The sequence below is a fragment of the Corythoichthys intestinalis genome, chromosome 13 (assembly GCF_030265065.1).
Source record: "Corythoichthys intestinalis isolate RoL2023-P3 chromosome 13, ASM3026506v1, whole genome shotgun sequence".
Taxonomy (NCBI): domain Eukaryota; kingdom Metazoa; phylum Chordata; class Actinopteri; order Syngnathiformes; family Syngnathidae; genus Corythoichthys; species Corythoichthys intestinalis.
The window spans coordinates 17,144,378-17,161,986 of NC_080407.1; the positions used below are offsets into that span (position 1 = coordinate 17,144,378).

Below are 17,609 nucleotides of genomic sequence, written 5' to 3' on the forward strand. Positions count from 1 at the left end.
CTGCACTTGTAAATGAACTGGGAGGGCTGGAAGCGATCATTCGCTGCCAGCCTCTCTCAGTTCGAATGGATTGGAGGTCTATCACCACAATGGCAGCCAATGAATTAAAATAAATTCATATTTCATTAATATGACTGTTTCAAATGCACTTGTGTCAAATATTACTACAAAAGGATTTTTTGGGAATGTGCATGAATCTGAGATTAATCGCAGTTAATCTCACCCGATTAATCTCATGTTCATACACGCATTCAAGTTTATCATTGAATTGTCTGAATGAAAACAAATGAGATTAATTGCAGGTAAACTAAACCTGGATTGTCTGTATGAAAATAGATTAATACCAATTAATGTCGGTGTTCATACACGCCATCAAGTTAATCTGTGTCAAATAGTACTACAAAAGGATTTTTTGGGAATGTGCATTAAAATGAGATTAATCGCAGTTGATCTCACCCAATTATTTCATGTTCATACACACATTCAAATTTATCATTGGATTTTCTGAATGAAAACAAATGAGATTAATTGCAGGTAAACTAAACCTGGATTGTCTGTATGAAAATGAGATTAATCACAATTAATCTCATGTTCATACATGCAGTCAAATGTATTATTGGATCATCTGAATGAAATGAGATAATCGCAGGTAAATTCCAGCGATTAATCTATATTCACACACGCAATCAAATTTATTATTGGATTTTCTGTATGAAATTTATATCAAGCGCAATTTCGGGTTCATACACTGTCAAATTCATAATTGATTTGTGTGCATGAAAATGAGATTAAGCGCGATAAAGTCATGTTCATGCATGTTGTCAAATTTATCATTGGTCAGTTTGTGCGAAAAATGAGATTAACTGCATTTAATCTGTTATGATAATCTCATTTTCATACCCACAAATTATTCGGTTGTCAGTATGAAAATGAGATGAATCGCAATTAATCTCATGTTCAGACAAAAAGTCAAATTCATCATTGAATTGTGTTTATGAACGTGAGATTAATCGCAATTAAATTTATTATTGGTTAGTTTGTGCGAAAAATTAGATTAATTGCAGTGATTCTGTCATGATAATCTCATTTTCATACCCACAATCAAAGTATTCGATTGTCAGTATGAAAATGAGGTTAATCACAATCAAATTTATCTTCATACATGCAGTCAAATTTATTATTAGCTTGTCTAAATAAAAAAAATTAGATTAATTGCAGGTAAATTTAGGCAATTATTCTGATTTTCATACATACAGTCAATTTATTGAGTTGTATACGCAGTCATATTTATCAATGGGTTATATGAAAATGAGATTAATCGCAATTTTTCATCACAAGATTAATCTCATATTCATCCATGCAGTCAAATGTATTGTTAATTTTTTGGTTTAATGGTGATCAGAGATGGGTCGTAACATGTTATATTTACTTGAGTAAGCTTTTGTGAAACGTACTTTTAAGTGTTGTTTTACCGCATGTGAAAATGAAATTACGATTAAGCTCATGTTCATGCATGCAGTCAAATTTATTTGAGTAGTTCATGTGAAAAATGACATTAATCACAATCTCACATGATTAATCTTAATTTTCATCACAATCAAATTATTCGATTGTCGGTGTAAAAATGGGAATAATCGCAATTAATCTCATGTTCATACATGCACTCAGATTTATTATTCGATTGAATGAGATTAATCGCAGGTAAAGCTAGGCGATTACTCTGATTTTCATACATACAGTCAATTTATTGAGTTGTATACGCAGTCATATTTATCAATGGGTTATATGAAAATGAGATTAATCGCAATTTTTCATCACAAGATTAATCTCATATTCATCCATGCAGTCAAATGTATTGTTAATTTTTTGGTTTAATGGTGATCAGAGATGGGTAGTAACATGTTATATTTACTTGAGTAAGCTTTTGTGAAACATGTACTTTTAAGTGTTGTTTTACCGCATGTGAAAATGAAATTATGATTAAGCTCATGTTCATGCATGCAGTCAAATTTATTTGAGTAGTTTATGTGAAAAATGACATTAATCACAATCTCACATGATTAATCTTAATTTTCATCACAATCAAATTATTCAATTGTCGGTGTAAAAATGGGAATAATCGCAATTAATCTCGTTCATACGTGCACTCAAATTTATTATTCGATTGAATAAGATTAATCGCAGGTAAAGTGAGGCGATTACTCTGATTTTTATACATACAGTCAATTTATTGAGTTGTATACGCAGTCATATTTATCAATGGGTTATGTGAAAATTAGTTTAATCACAATTTTTCATCACAAGATTAATCTCATATTCTTCCATGCAGTCAAATGTATTGTTAATTTTTTTTATTGTAATCAGAGATGGGTAGTAAAGCATATTACATTTAGTCGAGTAAGTTTTTGAGAAAAATGTACTTTGAAGAGTAGTATTCCTACGCCATATTTTTTACTTGAGTGTATTTATAAATATAAAACGCAACTTTGCGCTACACAGGAGTCATTCCGTTTTTACTCTTTATTCTACATATTAAATCTGACTTCATATTGTGCCAGAGATGCCGGCTTTGACTACCAGTTTCACTATTGAGATGTCGCAACGATAATCACATGACCCAATTATACCTTCTTCTTGACGTAACAATGCAGTCCCATGACCAGACAGCTTTGCAGTCAGAAGTCATATGATCACAGCGGCCTGTTCAATCACGTGGCGTCTTTAAAGCGCCGTAAGAATATAACTATTTGACAGTTAACACAACTCGAAAGCGCATGTTTGCATGTTTCTCCCAGTTTGTATTTGGCAGTTTTTGGGTTTAGGTTTTAAATTCTATGTTTTCGTCTATTTTTGGGGGGGGACGGGGGGGTGGGGCTAATTTGGTTGTGTAATAGGTTATAGCAGTGCTTCTCAATTATTTTCTGTTACGCACCCCCCACCTCCAAGAACACGTAAATTTTAAACTTCCCGCACCCCCATCTGCCGCCACTATAGAATCATTCATCACTGGGCAACTTGGTATGCCACCTTATATGATACTAACAGTGCTTGCTGGTTTACTGATGTAACATTGACAAAGCAGGACAATTTTTGGCGATATTTCGCACGTTTTCGCTAGGGAAAAAAATCAACCGGCTATCGATGTGATTGGGGTTTGATGCCTTTAAGTGTCATCTTAATTTATTTGGCTTCCCACTGTCGCCTGCGACGATTTTTAGATTGATTTTAGATAAATGATTTTTTTTCTTCGTTTTAGCTCTTCATAACTCCAGTGCTGTTTGCTGTGCGCACTTGTTTGGTTCAAAAATACTGCACGCACTCTGAAAATGAGAGCACCACTGCCACTCACTGAGTGGATGTGAATTTACACTTTATTCTAGTATGGCAAAAAAGTACAGTGGGGCAAATAGGTATTTAGTCAACCACTAATTGTGCAAGTTCTCCCATTTGAAAATATGAGGGCCTGTAATTGTAAACATGGGTAAACCTCAACCATGAGAGACAGAATGTGAAAAAAAAAAACAGAAAATGACATTGTTTGATTTTTAAAGAATTTATTTGCAAATCATGGTGGAAAATAAGTATTTGGTCAATACCAAAAGTTCATCTCAATACTTTGTTATATACCCTTTGTTGGCAATAACGGAGGCCAAACATTTTCTGGAACTCTTCACAAGCTTTTCACACAATGTTGCTGGTATTTTGGCCCATTCCTCCATGCAGATCTCCTCTACAGCAGTGATGTTTTGGGGCTGTCATTGGGCAACAAGGAGTTTCAACTCCCTCCACAGATTTTCTATGGGGTTGAGATCTGGAGACTGGCTAGCCCACTCCGGAACCTTGAAATGCTTCTTACAAAGCCACTCCTTTGTTGCCCTTGCTGTGTGTTTGGGATCATTGTCATGCTGAAAGACCCAGCCATGTCTCATCTTCAATGCCCTTGCTGATGGAAGGAGATTTTCACTCAAAATCTCTCGATTTTCTTTACACAGATCAGTGTCTTGTCCCTTTGCAGAAAAACAGCCCCAAAGCATGATGTTTCCACCCCCATGCTGCACAGTGGGTATGGTGTTTTTCGGATGCTTTTCAGTATTCTTTCTCCTCCAAACACGAGAACCTGTGTTTCTACCAAAAAGTTCTATTTTGGTTTCATTTGACCATAACACATTCTCCCAGTCCTCTTCTGGATCCTCCAAATCCTCTCTAGCGAGCCGCAGACGGGCCTGGACATGTACTTTCTTCAGCAGGGGGACACGTCTGGCAGTGCAGGATTTGAGTCCCTGCCGGCGCATTGTCTTCCTGATAGTAGCCTTTGTTACTGTGGTCCCAGCTCTCTGTAGGTCATTCACTAGGTCCCCTTGTGTGGTTCTGGGATTTTTGCTCACCGTTCTTGTTATCATTTTGACGCCACGGGGTGAGATCTTGCATGGAGCCCCAGATCGAGGGAGATTATCAGTGGTTTTGTATGTCTTCCATTTTCTAATAATTGCTCCCACAGTTGATATCTTTACACCAAGCATTTTACCTATTGCAGATTCAGTCTTCCCAATCTACAATTTTGTCTCTGGTGTCCTTCGACATCTCTTTGGTCTTGGCCATAGTGGAGTTTGGAGTGTGACTGACTGACATTGTGGACAGGTGTCTTTTATACCGACAATGAGTTAAAACAGATGCTATTAATACAGGTAACGAGTGGACCCTCGTTAGACCTCGTTAGAAAAAGTTAGACCTCTTTGACAGCCAGAAATCTTGCTTGTTTTTAGGTGACCAAATACTTATTTTCCACTCTAATTTGGAAATAAATTCTTTGAAAATCAAAAATGTGATTTTCTGGGGGGGGGGGGGGGGGTTTCCACATTCTGTCTCTCATGGTTGAGGTTTACCCATGTTGACAATTACAGGCCTCTCTAATCTTTTCAAGTAGGAGAACTTGCACAATTGGTGGTTGACTCAATACTTATTTGCCCCACTTTATGTTCTTCGAGGTCACATGCGCCACCCCCATAGCTCTGGCACAGGGGTGTGCCATCTTAGGCACCCCACGAGTCGATTCGATCCCGATTCAAGGTGCTACGATTCGATTATTGAGTGCCGATCATAGTATTGTCGATGGTCGTGGTTATCACGATTATCGACGCATCGTACATTGCTAATTAATAAAGTAGCCACACAAATTTATGTCCATTATTTATTTAAAGTATCCTAGTGATTCAACAGGAACGATGGTAACATGCCCATTTTTTTTTACAAGAAAAGTGCGAAAACAAGAAAACATTTTAAAGGCAGTACTTATTTCTCAACATGCCGATACAACACACAGTTGACCTCGAAATGCTCTTTTTCACAAGAAGGTGCAAAAACATTAGTTGTTTCAAAGGCATTACTTATTTCACTCAACAATACAATAGAATTTACACTGGTGGAATGAATTCCACATTTTCTGGAAACAAAGTGTCTCTCCAAATATGACCAGTGTACTTTGTTTTCACAGATTTCTGTACTATTTCGCATGTTTGTAGTGTTACCGCTGTACTGAATCCTGATTTTAAACGTTCTGCATCTGGAATAACTTTTGTACACCACCAAACAACGCACAACTTGACATGGAAATACATGTTAGCGAAGTCGCTAATTAGCATAGCGGTCGGCGCTAACTAGTAACATCTCAAAAACAACAATAATGGCTAAACATTACAAGAGGGTTCATGTACTCACCTCTTATACTCACATGACTCACATGAGACTTAGCAACACACTCGGGACATTTTCCAATTAACACGACTTGATCCTACTGCTACAACTCAAGACAAGGAGCAACGAACTATCTGTTTCCCTCTCGCTCTAAAAAATAACTTTCGCACAGAAGCGTGACCGCAGGGTTCCTGCCTGTCTCATACACAAATTTATTTTCAAGGCATGTCTTGAATTTCGTTCCGCTACTAGCGGCTGTCATAAAGTTATGAGGGAAAATCATCGTTTTTGAACATTTATAAATCGTAATCGAATCGTCACGTGTTGAATCGCGATGCATCTAATAATCAATTTTTTTGGTACAGGGTTTAATGTCTTTAATAATTGATTTGGCTGTCTGCTGCGAACCTTTTTTTAGACACAGTAAACAGAATGGTCTTTCTTCGTCTCCCACTGTATTAAAAGTCAAAGCAAAAGCCAAACGCTGCATACGCTTTGTCATATTTCCTCGTCTTAGCTCTTCATATCTCCAGTGCTCTTTGCTGTGTGCTCTTGTTTGGTTTAAAAGTACTGCACACTCTGAAAATGAGAGCACCACTGCCACCCACTGAGTGGATGTGGAATTACATTGGGTCTATTAAGGCAAAAAAGTATGTTCCCGAGGTCACATGCGCCACCCCCATAGCTCTGAGTCCCCCACTATTTGCGGAGTACTGGGTATACTGTACTGTAATATTAACAGTAGGGTTGTTCCAATCATGTTTTTTTGCTCCCGATCCGATCCCGATCGTTTTAGTTTGAGTATCTGCCGATCCCGATCCGATTGATTTTTTTGCTCACTTTTCAATTCCATTCATTCCCGATAATTTTTCCCAATCATATACATTTTGGCAATGCATTAAGAAAAAAATGAATAAAACTCGGACGAATATATACATTCAACATACAGTACATAAGTACTGTATTTGTTTATTATGACAATAAATCCTCAAGATGGCATTTACATTATTAACATTCTTTCTGTGAGAGGGATCCACGGATAGAAAGACTTGTGACTTTGTATATTGTGACTAAATATTGCCATCTAGTGTATTTGTTGAGCTTTCAGTAAATGATACTGTAGCCATGGCCAAATGCATGATGGGAAGTGGAACCATGACTGTGCGTAGTGCTACCAATTGATACATCTTCTCTGCGATGGGAAATAACATAAGGTGTTAAGAAAAAGATCAAGTGCCACCTTGCTTCCCCACATTGCTTCCAATGATATTTGTAATCGTAGGGAGAGGGATTGTAAGGCTTTAGCCAATTAAAAAAATGCTCCAAAGGCTGCCAAATATCACTCTACTTATTTTACGCTGCCTTTTATCTCCCTATATAGGTAAAACGGCGGCTTTACAGATTGAGCGCGACAATGCATGGGGAGGTCGTGCAGCGCATGCATTAATTGCGTTAAATATTTTAACGTGATACATTTTTAAAAATATTAATTACTGCCGTTATTGGGATAAATTTGATAAACCTACCTTAAGTCAAAACTAAAGACTCTGGGTGAGTGTAACATATTATGTCGGTAACGTTAGATACAATTAGAAAACGATTTAATTTTAAAATACATATATATACATATATATATATATTAGGGGTCGCGTTAACCGAATATTTTCCGTCGTTGACCGGTTTTTTAAAACGGTGACGGAAAAAACTGAAGTCCAGCTGTCATTTTGACAGGTTGCAATTCACACCCCAGACCACAAGGTGGCGAGTGAGCATATTAATTAGCGATTGTCTCTCTTGATGCATGACGTCGTTGGCCTTACTCGGAAAAATGTCAAGGCAACTGAGTGTTTGCCTGGCACGGCCAGACTGTTCTCCCTGTATTTTTCAAACACTGAGAGAAAAGTCTGGGAACCAGCCTCTCGAGTAGGTACAAAATCAATCGACAAATCAGATTTGTTTATTTGCGTGACGTGTTCTTCACGAGCAACGTCACTCTTGCGCGCCGAAAGTTGTCTCTACAACAACACGGATGGCGAACGGGAGAGCCGAGAATATGTTCCAATTCACGGTAAATTCAGTTTTAAATGAGCTAAAACACATCGACACGAGTCATTGACAACAGTCTGTCTCGCGCGAGCCATGTTGAATAAACTCCGTTCTCCTCGTATGTTTACTTCCGCGCGCAAGTCCCTCGTCCTGCCCTCGTCGCTTTGCTAACGGCACGTCTGCCTGTCGCTGATTGGTGCACTCCGCTGTCTGTTTGCCTGTTGTTAAGCTTGTTCGGACAGAATATTAATTAAAAATGAATGAAAACTAAATACTATTGAATATGTCATTATTATCATTTTAAAAATGTAAGTGACGGGTAAAAATAGATTATGACCGGATTTTTATGACACTCAGTCAAAATGACAGACAACGCAAAAGTCTAGCACAACCTCTGATATATATGCTGTAGATTAAAAAAAGGCATGGCCGATATTTTTTTGCCGATTCGGATACTTTGAAAATGACGTGATCGGACCCGATCGATCGGGACATCTCTAATTAGCAGTTCATATACCGTAGATGCGTAAATCGGACTTTTTTTTGCAGTTTTTTTAGCAGTTATTCACAATATTACTCATGAAGAGTGTTCTTTTTAACGAGTACTTTTTTTACTTGTACTTGAGTACATTTTTTGAATGATTTCTTTTACTTGAGTAAAATTTTTGGCTACTCTACCCACCTCTGATGCTAATTATTCTCATTAAAATGCATAACCTCCATTTTCCTTCCTTAGGTTTCAACTACTAATTATTTACAGGATCACGGCTCAGTTTCTGCAATTAATGTTGCATACTCGACTCTTCTGTACTTTTTAGAACCCTAAAGAATATGTATCACTAGCTCCTGTCATCTCCCACTGGTATAAACACAGTCCCTTGAGGTTTTGTGCACATTATCTGCATTTAAACAGCACAAGCCCGGCTGCCTGACGTGCTCCGTGCGCGAAAGATAACACGTATTGTCGGGACACGAGGATGCAGGAAAGCGATTAGGGTTAACAGGATTACTGTAACGCCGTTCGCATGGCCGCAGCTGTTCGAAAAATGCGTCGGGAGAATGGGGAATTTCCTGTCAGGGAGGATCTCGGGAACTCCCACATTCACACAAGTTGTCTCTTAGGTTATATTTGTATTATTAGCCTCATAAACTCTCCACGGAGATTCTCACAGTCCAGCAGCAATAGGGAAACGCCTGCTGTTTTTTCTGTGCGTGTCTTCGAATCGATACTCGCTGGGAAAAATCGGTTGTGTACTTATAAGGCATCTGTTGTATCATCAGAATAAAACACAGCCGGAATATTTACCTGTCGCATTTTCCTTCCAGATTGGCGAGCGGGCCGAGTTTCTCAACAAGTCGGCACAGAAAAGGTAGAACTAATCAAACGGCTCAGATCAATAAACAAGCTTTTATTCGCTTTTTGGCTAGAAAGGAATTTAAATGCCCGTCGGCAAGGTGTAAAATTTTCAAACAAGTTCTCATTATTTTGTATTCTCATCCGCCCTAAATACTACAGCACAGCAAAGGCGTCCCCATCCCATGTGGTGTCCAAGATTGACAACAGACTGGAGCAGTACACCTCTGCAGCTCAGGTGAGCTTTTTTATGAATCCAAATGAAAGAAACACTTCTTATTGGAGGTGGATTTTTGTTAAGCTCTACTGTAAACGGTACAAAATGTATGGATTTGCTGGTCATCTGACAGCAAGCCATACAGATACAGTGTAAAAATGAGTGTTCACACCGAGACAGGACCAATACCACGTTTTTAAAAAAAATTAAAGCTCGGCAAGCAACTCTGAGTTAACTCACAAATTTACACAGTCAGTTATTCAAACTATGCATTAACCAGGCATGAAAATGGGTCAGGGGTAAAAAAGGTGAGAAGAGTGTCGAGGAAATATGTTCCGGTACACTGTACGCTGTCCCAAACGACGATTTTCTCCCGATTAGTCAGCCGATTACGATTGGTCGACTAATCTAATAATCCCCCCCTCCTTTTGTTTACTAATTTAGCAATGACATTTTTTAAAGATGCTTATTAATTCACAAAAACATTTTGGAACACTTAAATTCTTCATTAAAGTACAAATAAACACGTAAATTACAACAATAAATCGCAAGTAAACAATGAGATCAAATGGTAATACCATTAACTAGTGCAAAAAAATGGAATGTAAACAGATTCAGAACACTGACTTCGCCTTTCCAACATGATTCAAAACAATTCTTAAAAAAAGATCTTGCAATAATATTGTAGTATACTACTATAAATAATAGTTGTATAATAATTATTCATTGCCAATCAGATTTTTCATAAAGGGTGTCATTTTAAAGCTACTCTTAGTGTAGAATCTGAATCCTGAAGTGGGTGGGATTCACTCCAGAAATCGTTATTTATATGCCGAACATGACGTGCTTTTATTTTGAAATGTTCAACGAAAGTACATTCGCTAAACCGCTAACCGTAAGCTTTACAATCCACAAAAAAAGCTTTTTGTCATCGCATGTGGTGTCAGTAATCAAATTTTTTTCGACCACTTATTGTGCAAGTTGAAAATACCACTTGAAAATACTAGAGAGGCCTGTAATTCTCAACATCGGTCAACCTCAACCATGGGAGACAGAATGTGGGGAAAAAAAACAGAAAATCACATTGTTTGATTTTTAAAGAATTTATTTGCAAATAATGGTGGAAAATAAGTCTTTGGTCAATACCAAAAGTTCATCTCAATACTTTCAATGTCCCCTTTGTTGGCAATAATGGAAGCCAAACGTTTTCTGTAACTCTTCACAAGCTTTTCACACACTGTTGCTGGTATTTTGGCCTCATTCCTCCATGCAGATCTCCTATAGAGCAGTGATGGTTTGGGGCTGTCGTTGGGTAACACGGACTTTCAACTCCCTCCGCAGATTTTCTATGGGGTTGAGATCTGGAGACTGGCTAGGCCACTGCAGGACCTTGAAATTCTTCTTACGAAGCCACTCCTTTGTTGCCATGGCTGTGTGTTTGGGATCATTGTCATGCTGAAAGACCCAGCCATTTTTCATCTTGATGGAAGGAGATTTTCACTCAAAATCTCTTGATACATGGCCCCATCCATTCTTTCCTTTACACAGATCAGTCGTCCTGGTCCCACCCCATGCTTCACAGAGAGTATGGTGTTCTTAGGATGCAATTCAGTCTTCTTTCTCCTCCAAACATGAGAACCTGTGTTTCGACCAAAAAGTTCTATTTTGGTTTCATCTGACCATAACACATTCTCCCAGTCCTCTTCTGGATTATCCTAATGCTCTCTAGCGAAATGCAGACGGGCCTGGACGTTTCCTTTCTTCAGCAGGGGGACACATCTGGCAGTGCAGGATTTGAGTCCCTGGCGACGCATTGTGTTACTGATAGTAGCCCTTGTTACTGCGGTCCCAGCTCTCTAGGTCATTCACTATGTGAACCACTTGTGTGGTTCTGGGATTTTTGCTCACCATTCTTGTTATCGTTTTGACGCCACGGGGTGAGATCTTGCATGGAGCCCCAGATCGAGGGAAATTATCAGTGGTCTTGTATGTCTTCCATTTTCTAATATTTGCTCCCACAGTTGATTTCTCCACACCAAGCGTTTTACCTATTGCAGATTCAGTCTTCCCAGCCAGTCTCTGGTGTCTGGCTCTTTGGTCTTGGCCATAGTGGAGTTTGGAGTGTGACTGACTGAGGTTGTGGACAGTTGTCTTTTATACCGATAATGAGTTAAAACAGGTGCCATTAATACGAGTGGAGCCTCATTAGACCTCATTAGAAGTGAGACCTCTTTGACAGCCAGAAATCTTGCTTGTTTGTAGGTGACCAAATACTTATTTTCCACTCTAATTTGGAATAAATTCTTTAAAAATCGAACATTGTGATTTTCTGTTTTTTTTCCACATTCTATCTCTCATGGTTGAGGTTTCGCCATATTGACAATTACAGGCCTCTCTAATCTTTTCAAGTAGGAGAACTTGCGCAATTGGTGGTTGTCTAAATACTTATTTGCCCCACTGTACATGTACGTATACGTGGATGTGGATATGTGGCAAGGTGGCAGTAACGTACTGTAAAATGTCAACTACCTCTAAGCACTGGGGACTCTAGCCAGCACAATGTGATTAATCGCAATTAAAAGGTGTACTCATTACCCAGCCTTGTCATTTCATATATATTAACTAAAATATCCATTCAAAAATGTCGCCGCAGCGAGAGACCAAGGACTTGCGATGCCCTCGCTCGGCGGCCGTGGACATCCCGGCGGCGACCGACAGCATACGAAACATCAAGAGCATGTGGGAGAAAGGCAGTGTCTTCAGCGCGCCGGGAAACAGCGGCAGCAGCGCTTTCAAGGTAGTGAACGGTTCCGGGGGTTTTTTTTGTTTTTCTTATTTTATTTCAGTGCCGCAATCCTCACCTTCGACCTGTCCGAACAGGAAGCAACTGTGATAAACCCAGGCGTGGCGGGCCGCATCAACGACTGGCTGAATAAAACCCCTGAGAGCGCCAAGTCGTCGGGAGGAAGGCCATCGGTAGGTCGTCTCCACGACAACGCTTAAATTGCCTTTCTGCCGTCATTTTTCTTCATATCGCAGCAGCTCAATATGTCAAGTTCGAAGAAGCGTAAAAGCGTCAAAGCTTTCATCTTGCGCAATATCATATCTTTATTTTTTGGGCTTATAAATTGAGTCACCTTGTCATTTTAGTGAATATTGTCCATACAGTATAGTTTCTTGTCAGTATTGTTTGGTGTTCTTTGCTGACACCTGCTGGCTGTTTTGATAATGTGCATCAGATTTACAGCAGGCCCAAAACCAAAAGTGGTTTTTGACATGTGGCATTTTTTTTTTTTTTTTTTGCCATGTGGCAAAAAATAAATTGGTTTGACAAATTGCAAATACCACTTTTGGTTCTCGCTGCCTCTCCAGATTTATGACTTTCATTCAGTAAATATTTACAATATTGGCTACATACATTTTTTGATCAATTGATCTTGAAAGATTAATCACAAACTTTTGATAATCGACATCGTTGACCTCAAAAAGGTTAATATCCTCTTTTTGAGCTGTTAATATGATTCTTTTTGTTCAAGTTTGTTCATTTTTGGAGGGTTCTAAAGTAAATTTCAGTGAAAATTAGGTGTGTATATATATATATATATATATATATCTCATGATAACAAATAATATGTTATGTATTTTATTCTAGCAATTTGTAATTGTATTTAAAAAATGTATGATAGAGATGGTTGTTTTATTTTTTTGGCTAGCAATTTTTGAAGACATTAGCTCATTTTACTTTTTTAATTTAGATTTTTTTTTCTTTAATTTTGCAATTTAGAAATGAAAGGAAAATTATGGAAAGTTAAGTTTATTATTCAACCCATTTTTATTGTTGTTTTAAAACTTTGTAGTTTTGTTCAACTTTTAGGCTTTTTTGTAATCATAAAATAGGAAAAAAGTGAGTCAGTTTTATGATTAAGGTGAAAATTAAAAATAAAATAATTTTTTTTTTTAAAAAGCCGAATTATATAAAATTAAAAAAACAGTATTTTTTTCCCCATAATTATTTTTAAACATTTATGAATGTATAAAATAGAAAGAATGATACATACTTACAATTTTGGTTTTTATTTGTTTTTCAAAGGCAAAAAGGAAATATTTTATTATCTTTTCCTTAAAATGCCCTCCCACCCCAAAATAATAATTAAAATAATGGGAGAAAAGTTTTTTTTTTTTTTTGTAAATGTATAAGTTTACATTTATTACATTACATATATGTATGTATGTATACATGTATATATATTAACCATTTTACAATTTATTAGTATTTTTACATTTTTTTACATTATAATAACTTTTTTTTTAAATTATAAAATAGGAACACTGATAGTCACCATTTCATTGACTTCTTTTGATTTTTTTAAATTTTATTTTTATTATAATTGTTTTAAGATCTCAATTTTTTTTTTATTCCCTCACTAAAAAGACAGAAATTAACGTACTTTTATGTGTCGCAATTTTATTTTTCATAGTTTGAACGGAGAGAGTGGTTTATTCTGTGGGACGACTGATGTGTGAAATTATGAGCACATTATTATCTCACTTCACAACCGCAAGAGGGCGCTAAAGGCACTGTGTTCATTATGGTTTAGTTATCTGAATTTTTTCCCATTCATTTTCAATGGCAAAAAAACCCCAATGTCCCCAAATCAACAGAAAATGACCAGATATCAATATGACACGCCCCCTAATGACCTGACCACGTCATGGCCACACCCCCCCAAATGTCCCCAGCTGACCTGATATGACCAGGCCACACCCCATACATGTCCCAAATGACCTGATATGGTTAGGCCACGCCCCCAAATTTATCCAAATGACCTGAGATGACCAGGCCACGCCCCCATAATTGTCCCAAAATGACCTGATATGACCAGGCCACGCCCACCAAATGTCCCCAAATCAACAGGAAGTGAGCTAATATTGTCCCCGAAATGTCCACAAACCACCCTGGGCGGGGTTAAGATCTGTATCTCCACACAGGAAACACCCAGAGTAATTTCTCCAGAAATTGCAGTTTCTAGTTATCTGAAAATCTCTTAATAGCTATGTTACGTGAAAATCTCGGCACATTCTCAGGTTGTTGTTTATGCGTCATGTCGCGTTAGCATACTGTACACTTATTCAGCCTGTTGTACTCCATTCTATTTGTATTTTAAATTGTCTTTCAAGATGACACGTCTGTTCTTGGTATTGAATTTTATTAAATCTCCCCTAAAAATGCGACTTAAACTCCCGAGTGACTTGTCGTCGAAAAATAGAATAAAAGTATCATAGGAGAAAACAGTACCATAATTTTCGAACTATAAGCCACTACTTTTTTCCCTCATTTTGAATCCTGTTGCTTTAAGTCTAGTACAGCTTATTTGTGGATTTATTTGGGTTAATAGGTAACATTTTATTAGACAGCGGCATCATAAGACTGGCATAAGACCGTCATAATTATGACATGACACTATCATTGGCATAATCAATGCTAATGACAGATGTCATTAAGTGTCATATGGCATATTATGTCACTAAATCCATTTACGTCCAGCTCGGATCTTTTACATCCATTCAAGATTGTAAACGGTACACAATGTTTGGATTTCCTGGTCCTCTGACAGCAAGCCATACGGACACATTGTAAAAAAGTATTTACACCGATAAAGGACCAATCCCACGTTTTAAAAATAAATAAATAAATAAAGCTCGGCAAGCAACTCTGAGTTCACAAATTAACAATGTCAGTTATTCTAACTAGACATTACCTCATTCCAAATAAGAATGACATGAATATTTCTTTACTACGGCAGCAAATATAAAATAAAAGTCCTAATGTTCCGATACCACTTTTTTTTTTTTTTAATTGAAGCTGGCAACTTAACTCGAGTCAACTCATTACTCGTGAGTTCATAAAATTAAAGCATATTTCATTAAGATGGGAGAATATTTCAAATAAAAGTGCGAAATCATCCTTTATTGCGCTATGCTCTATTGTGTGTATGACAATGCGATTATTAATTTTTGAACTATAAGCCGCTGCTTTTTTCCTTCATTTTAGTCCAGTGCGGCTTATTTGTTGAGGTTCATAGGCAACACATGCCTCCTAGCATGCTTTGTGGTGCTACAGATGTAAATAACAATCATAATTCATCTTCTGTGCTAATTATTTCTTCAGTTACTGTTCCATTTGTTTCATTCATTGCTTGTTATGGTATTTGGTAACACTTTATTTGACAGTGGCATCATAAGACTGTCATAAGACGGTCATATTTATGACATGACACTATCATGGGCATTATGAATGCTTATTACAGATATCATGAAGTGTCATCTGGCAAATTATGTCATTTATGTCCAGCTCGGATCTTTTGCATCCAATCAAAAGTGAGATAATTTGCCGAATGACACAAAATGACATCTGTCATAAGCATTCGCTCATGGTAGTGTCATGTCATACTTAAGATGGTCTTATGACAGTCTTATGGCACGACTGTCAATTAAAGTGATACCAAATACCATAACTAGCAATTCATGAAACAACTGGAACAGTAACTGAAGCAATAATTAGCACAGAACATGAATCTATGAACAAATGCCGTTTTCTCTTCAAATTTGGTGGGTAGCGGCTTATAGTCAGGTGGGCCTTATAGTCCGAAAAGTACTGTCATTTTTTTTTTTTTAATCCTTATTGAAATGGAACTTTTTTACCTTTTTACAATAATAGTTGTAATCATAGTCCAACTTAATTTTTTTTTTTTTTAGGGCTGTCAAAATGATCGCGTTAACGGACGTTAATTCATTTTTTTAATTAATCCTGTCAAAATATTTGACGCAATTAACGTACATGCCCCGCTCAAACAGATTAAAATTAGAAAAATTATTAAAATTATTCGGGATGCCGATCTATCGGGTCCGATCACGTCATTTTCAAAGTATCGGAATCGGCAAAAAAATATCGGCCATGCCTTTTTTTAATGTATACTGTATATATTTTTTAATTAAATCGTTTTCTAATTGTATTTAACGTTACAGACATAATATGTTACACTCATCCAGAGTCTTTAGTTTAGGCTTAAGGTAGGGTTATCAAATTTATCCCGATAACGGCGGTAATTAATTTTTTAAAAAATGTATCACGTTACAATATTTAACGCAATTAATGCATGCGCTGCACGACCCACTCAAGCATTGTCGCGCTCAATCTGTAATGGCGCCGTTTTACCTATATAGAGAGACAAAAGGCAGCGTAAAATGAGTAGAGTGAATTTTGGCAGCCTTTGGAGCCTTTTTTAAATTGGCTAAAGTCTTACAATCCCTCTCCCTATGATTAGAAATATCATGGGAAGCAATGTGGAGAAGCAAGGTAGCAATTGTTTTTTTTTCTTAACATCTTATGTTATTTCCCAACGCAGAGAAGATGTATCAATTGGTAGCACTACGCACAGTCATGGTTCCACATCCCATCATGCATTTGGACATGGCTACAGTATCATTTACTGAAAGCTCATCAAATACACTAGATGGCAATATTTAGTCACAGTATACAAGTCACAAGTCTTTCTGTCCGTGGATCCCTCTCACAGAAAGAATGTTAATAATGTAAATGCCATCTTGAAGATTTATTGTCATAATAAACAAATACAGTACTTATGTACTGTATGTTGAATGTATATATTCGTCCGAGTTTTATTCATTTTTTTCTTAAAACATTGCCAAAATGTATATGATCGGGAAAAATTATCGGGAATGATTGGAATTGGATCGGGAAATATCGGAATCGGCAGATACTCAAACTAAAATGATCGGATCGGGAGCAAAAAAACATGATCGGAACAACCCTAATTAAAATTACAGCAAAGTGTCATTTCCACTTGTTACTTGTGTTTTTTGGTGTTTTGTCACCCTCTGCTGGCGCTTGGGTGCGACTGATTTTATGGGTTTCAGCACCATAATTATTATTGACATCAACAATGGCGAACTACTAGTTTATTTTTTGTTTGAAAATTTTACAAACTTTATTAAAACGAAAACATTAAGAGGGTTTTAATATAAAATTTCTATAACTTGTACTAACATTTATCTTTTAAGAACTACAAGTCTTTCTATCCATGGATCGCTTTAACACAATGTAATAATGTCAATGCCATCTTGTTGATTTATTGTTACAATAAACAAATACAGTACATATGTATGTTGAATGTATATATCCGTCTTGTGTCTGATCTTTCCATTCCAACAATAATTTACAGAAAAATATGGCATATTTTATAGATAGTTTGAATTGTGATTAATTATGATTAATTAATT

The 17,609-nt window shown here is 37.0% G+C and overlaps 1 protein-coding gene across 6 annotated transcripts in view; it reads left to right on the forward strand.

Moving 5' to 3' along the window:
- cald1a (caldesmon 1a) overlaps positions 1–17,609 on the forward strand; it is a 112,831-nt gene that overhangs the window by 87,054 nt on the left and 8,168 nt on the right. For all 6 annotated transcript variants that reach the window (XR_009066685.1, XM_057855033.1, XM_057855034.1 and 3 more), the window contains 4 exons: positions 9,064–9,107; positions 9,254–9,329; positions 11,962–12,105; positions 12,189–12,284. Coding sequence is in view for 5 of the 6 variants with exons in the window: in XM_057855033.1 (XP_057711016.1) it covers positions 9,064–9,107; positions 9,254–9,329; positions 11,962–12,105; positions 12,189–12,284 (360 nt within the window). In the remaining variant the exon portion in view is untranslated. The remainder of the gene's footprint in view (positions 1–9,063; positions 9,108–9,253; positions 9,330–11,961; positions 12,106–12,188; positions 12,285–17,609) is intronic.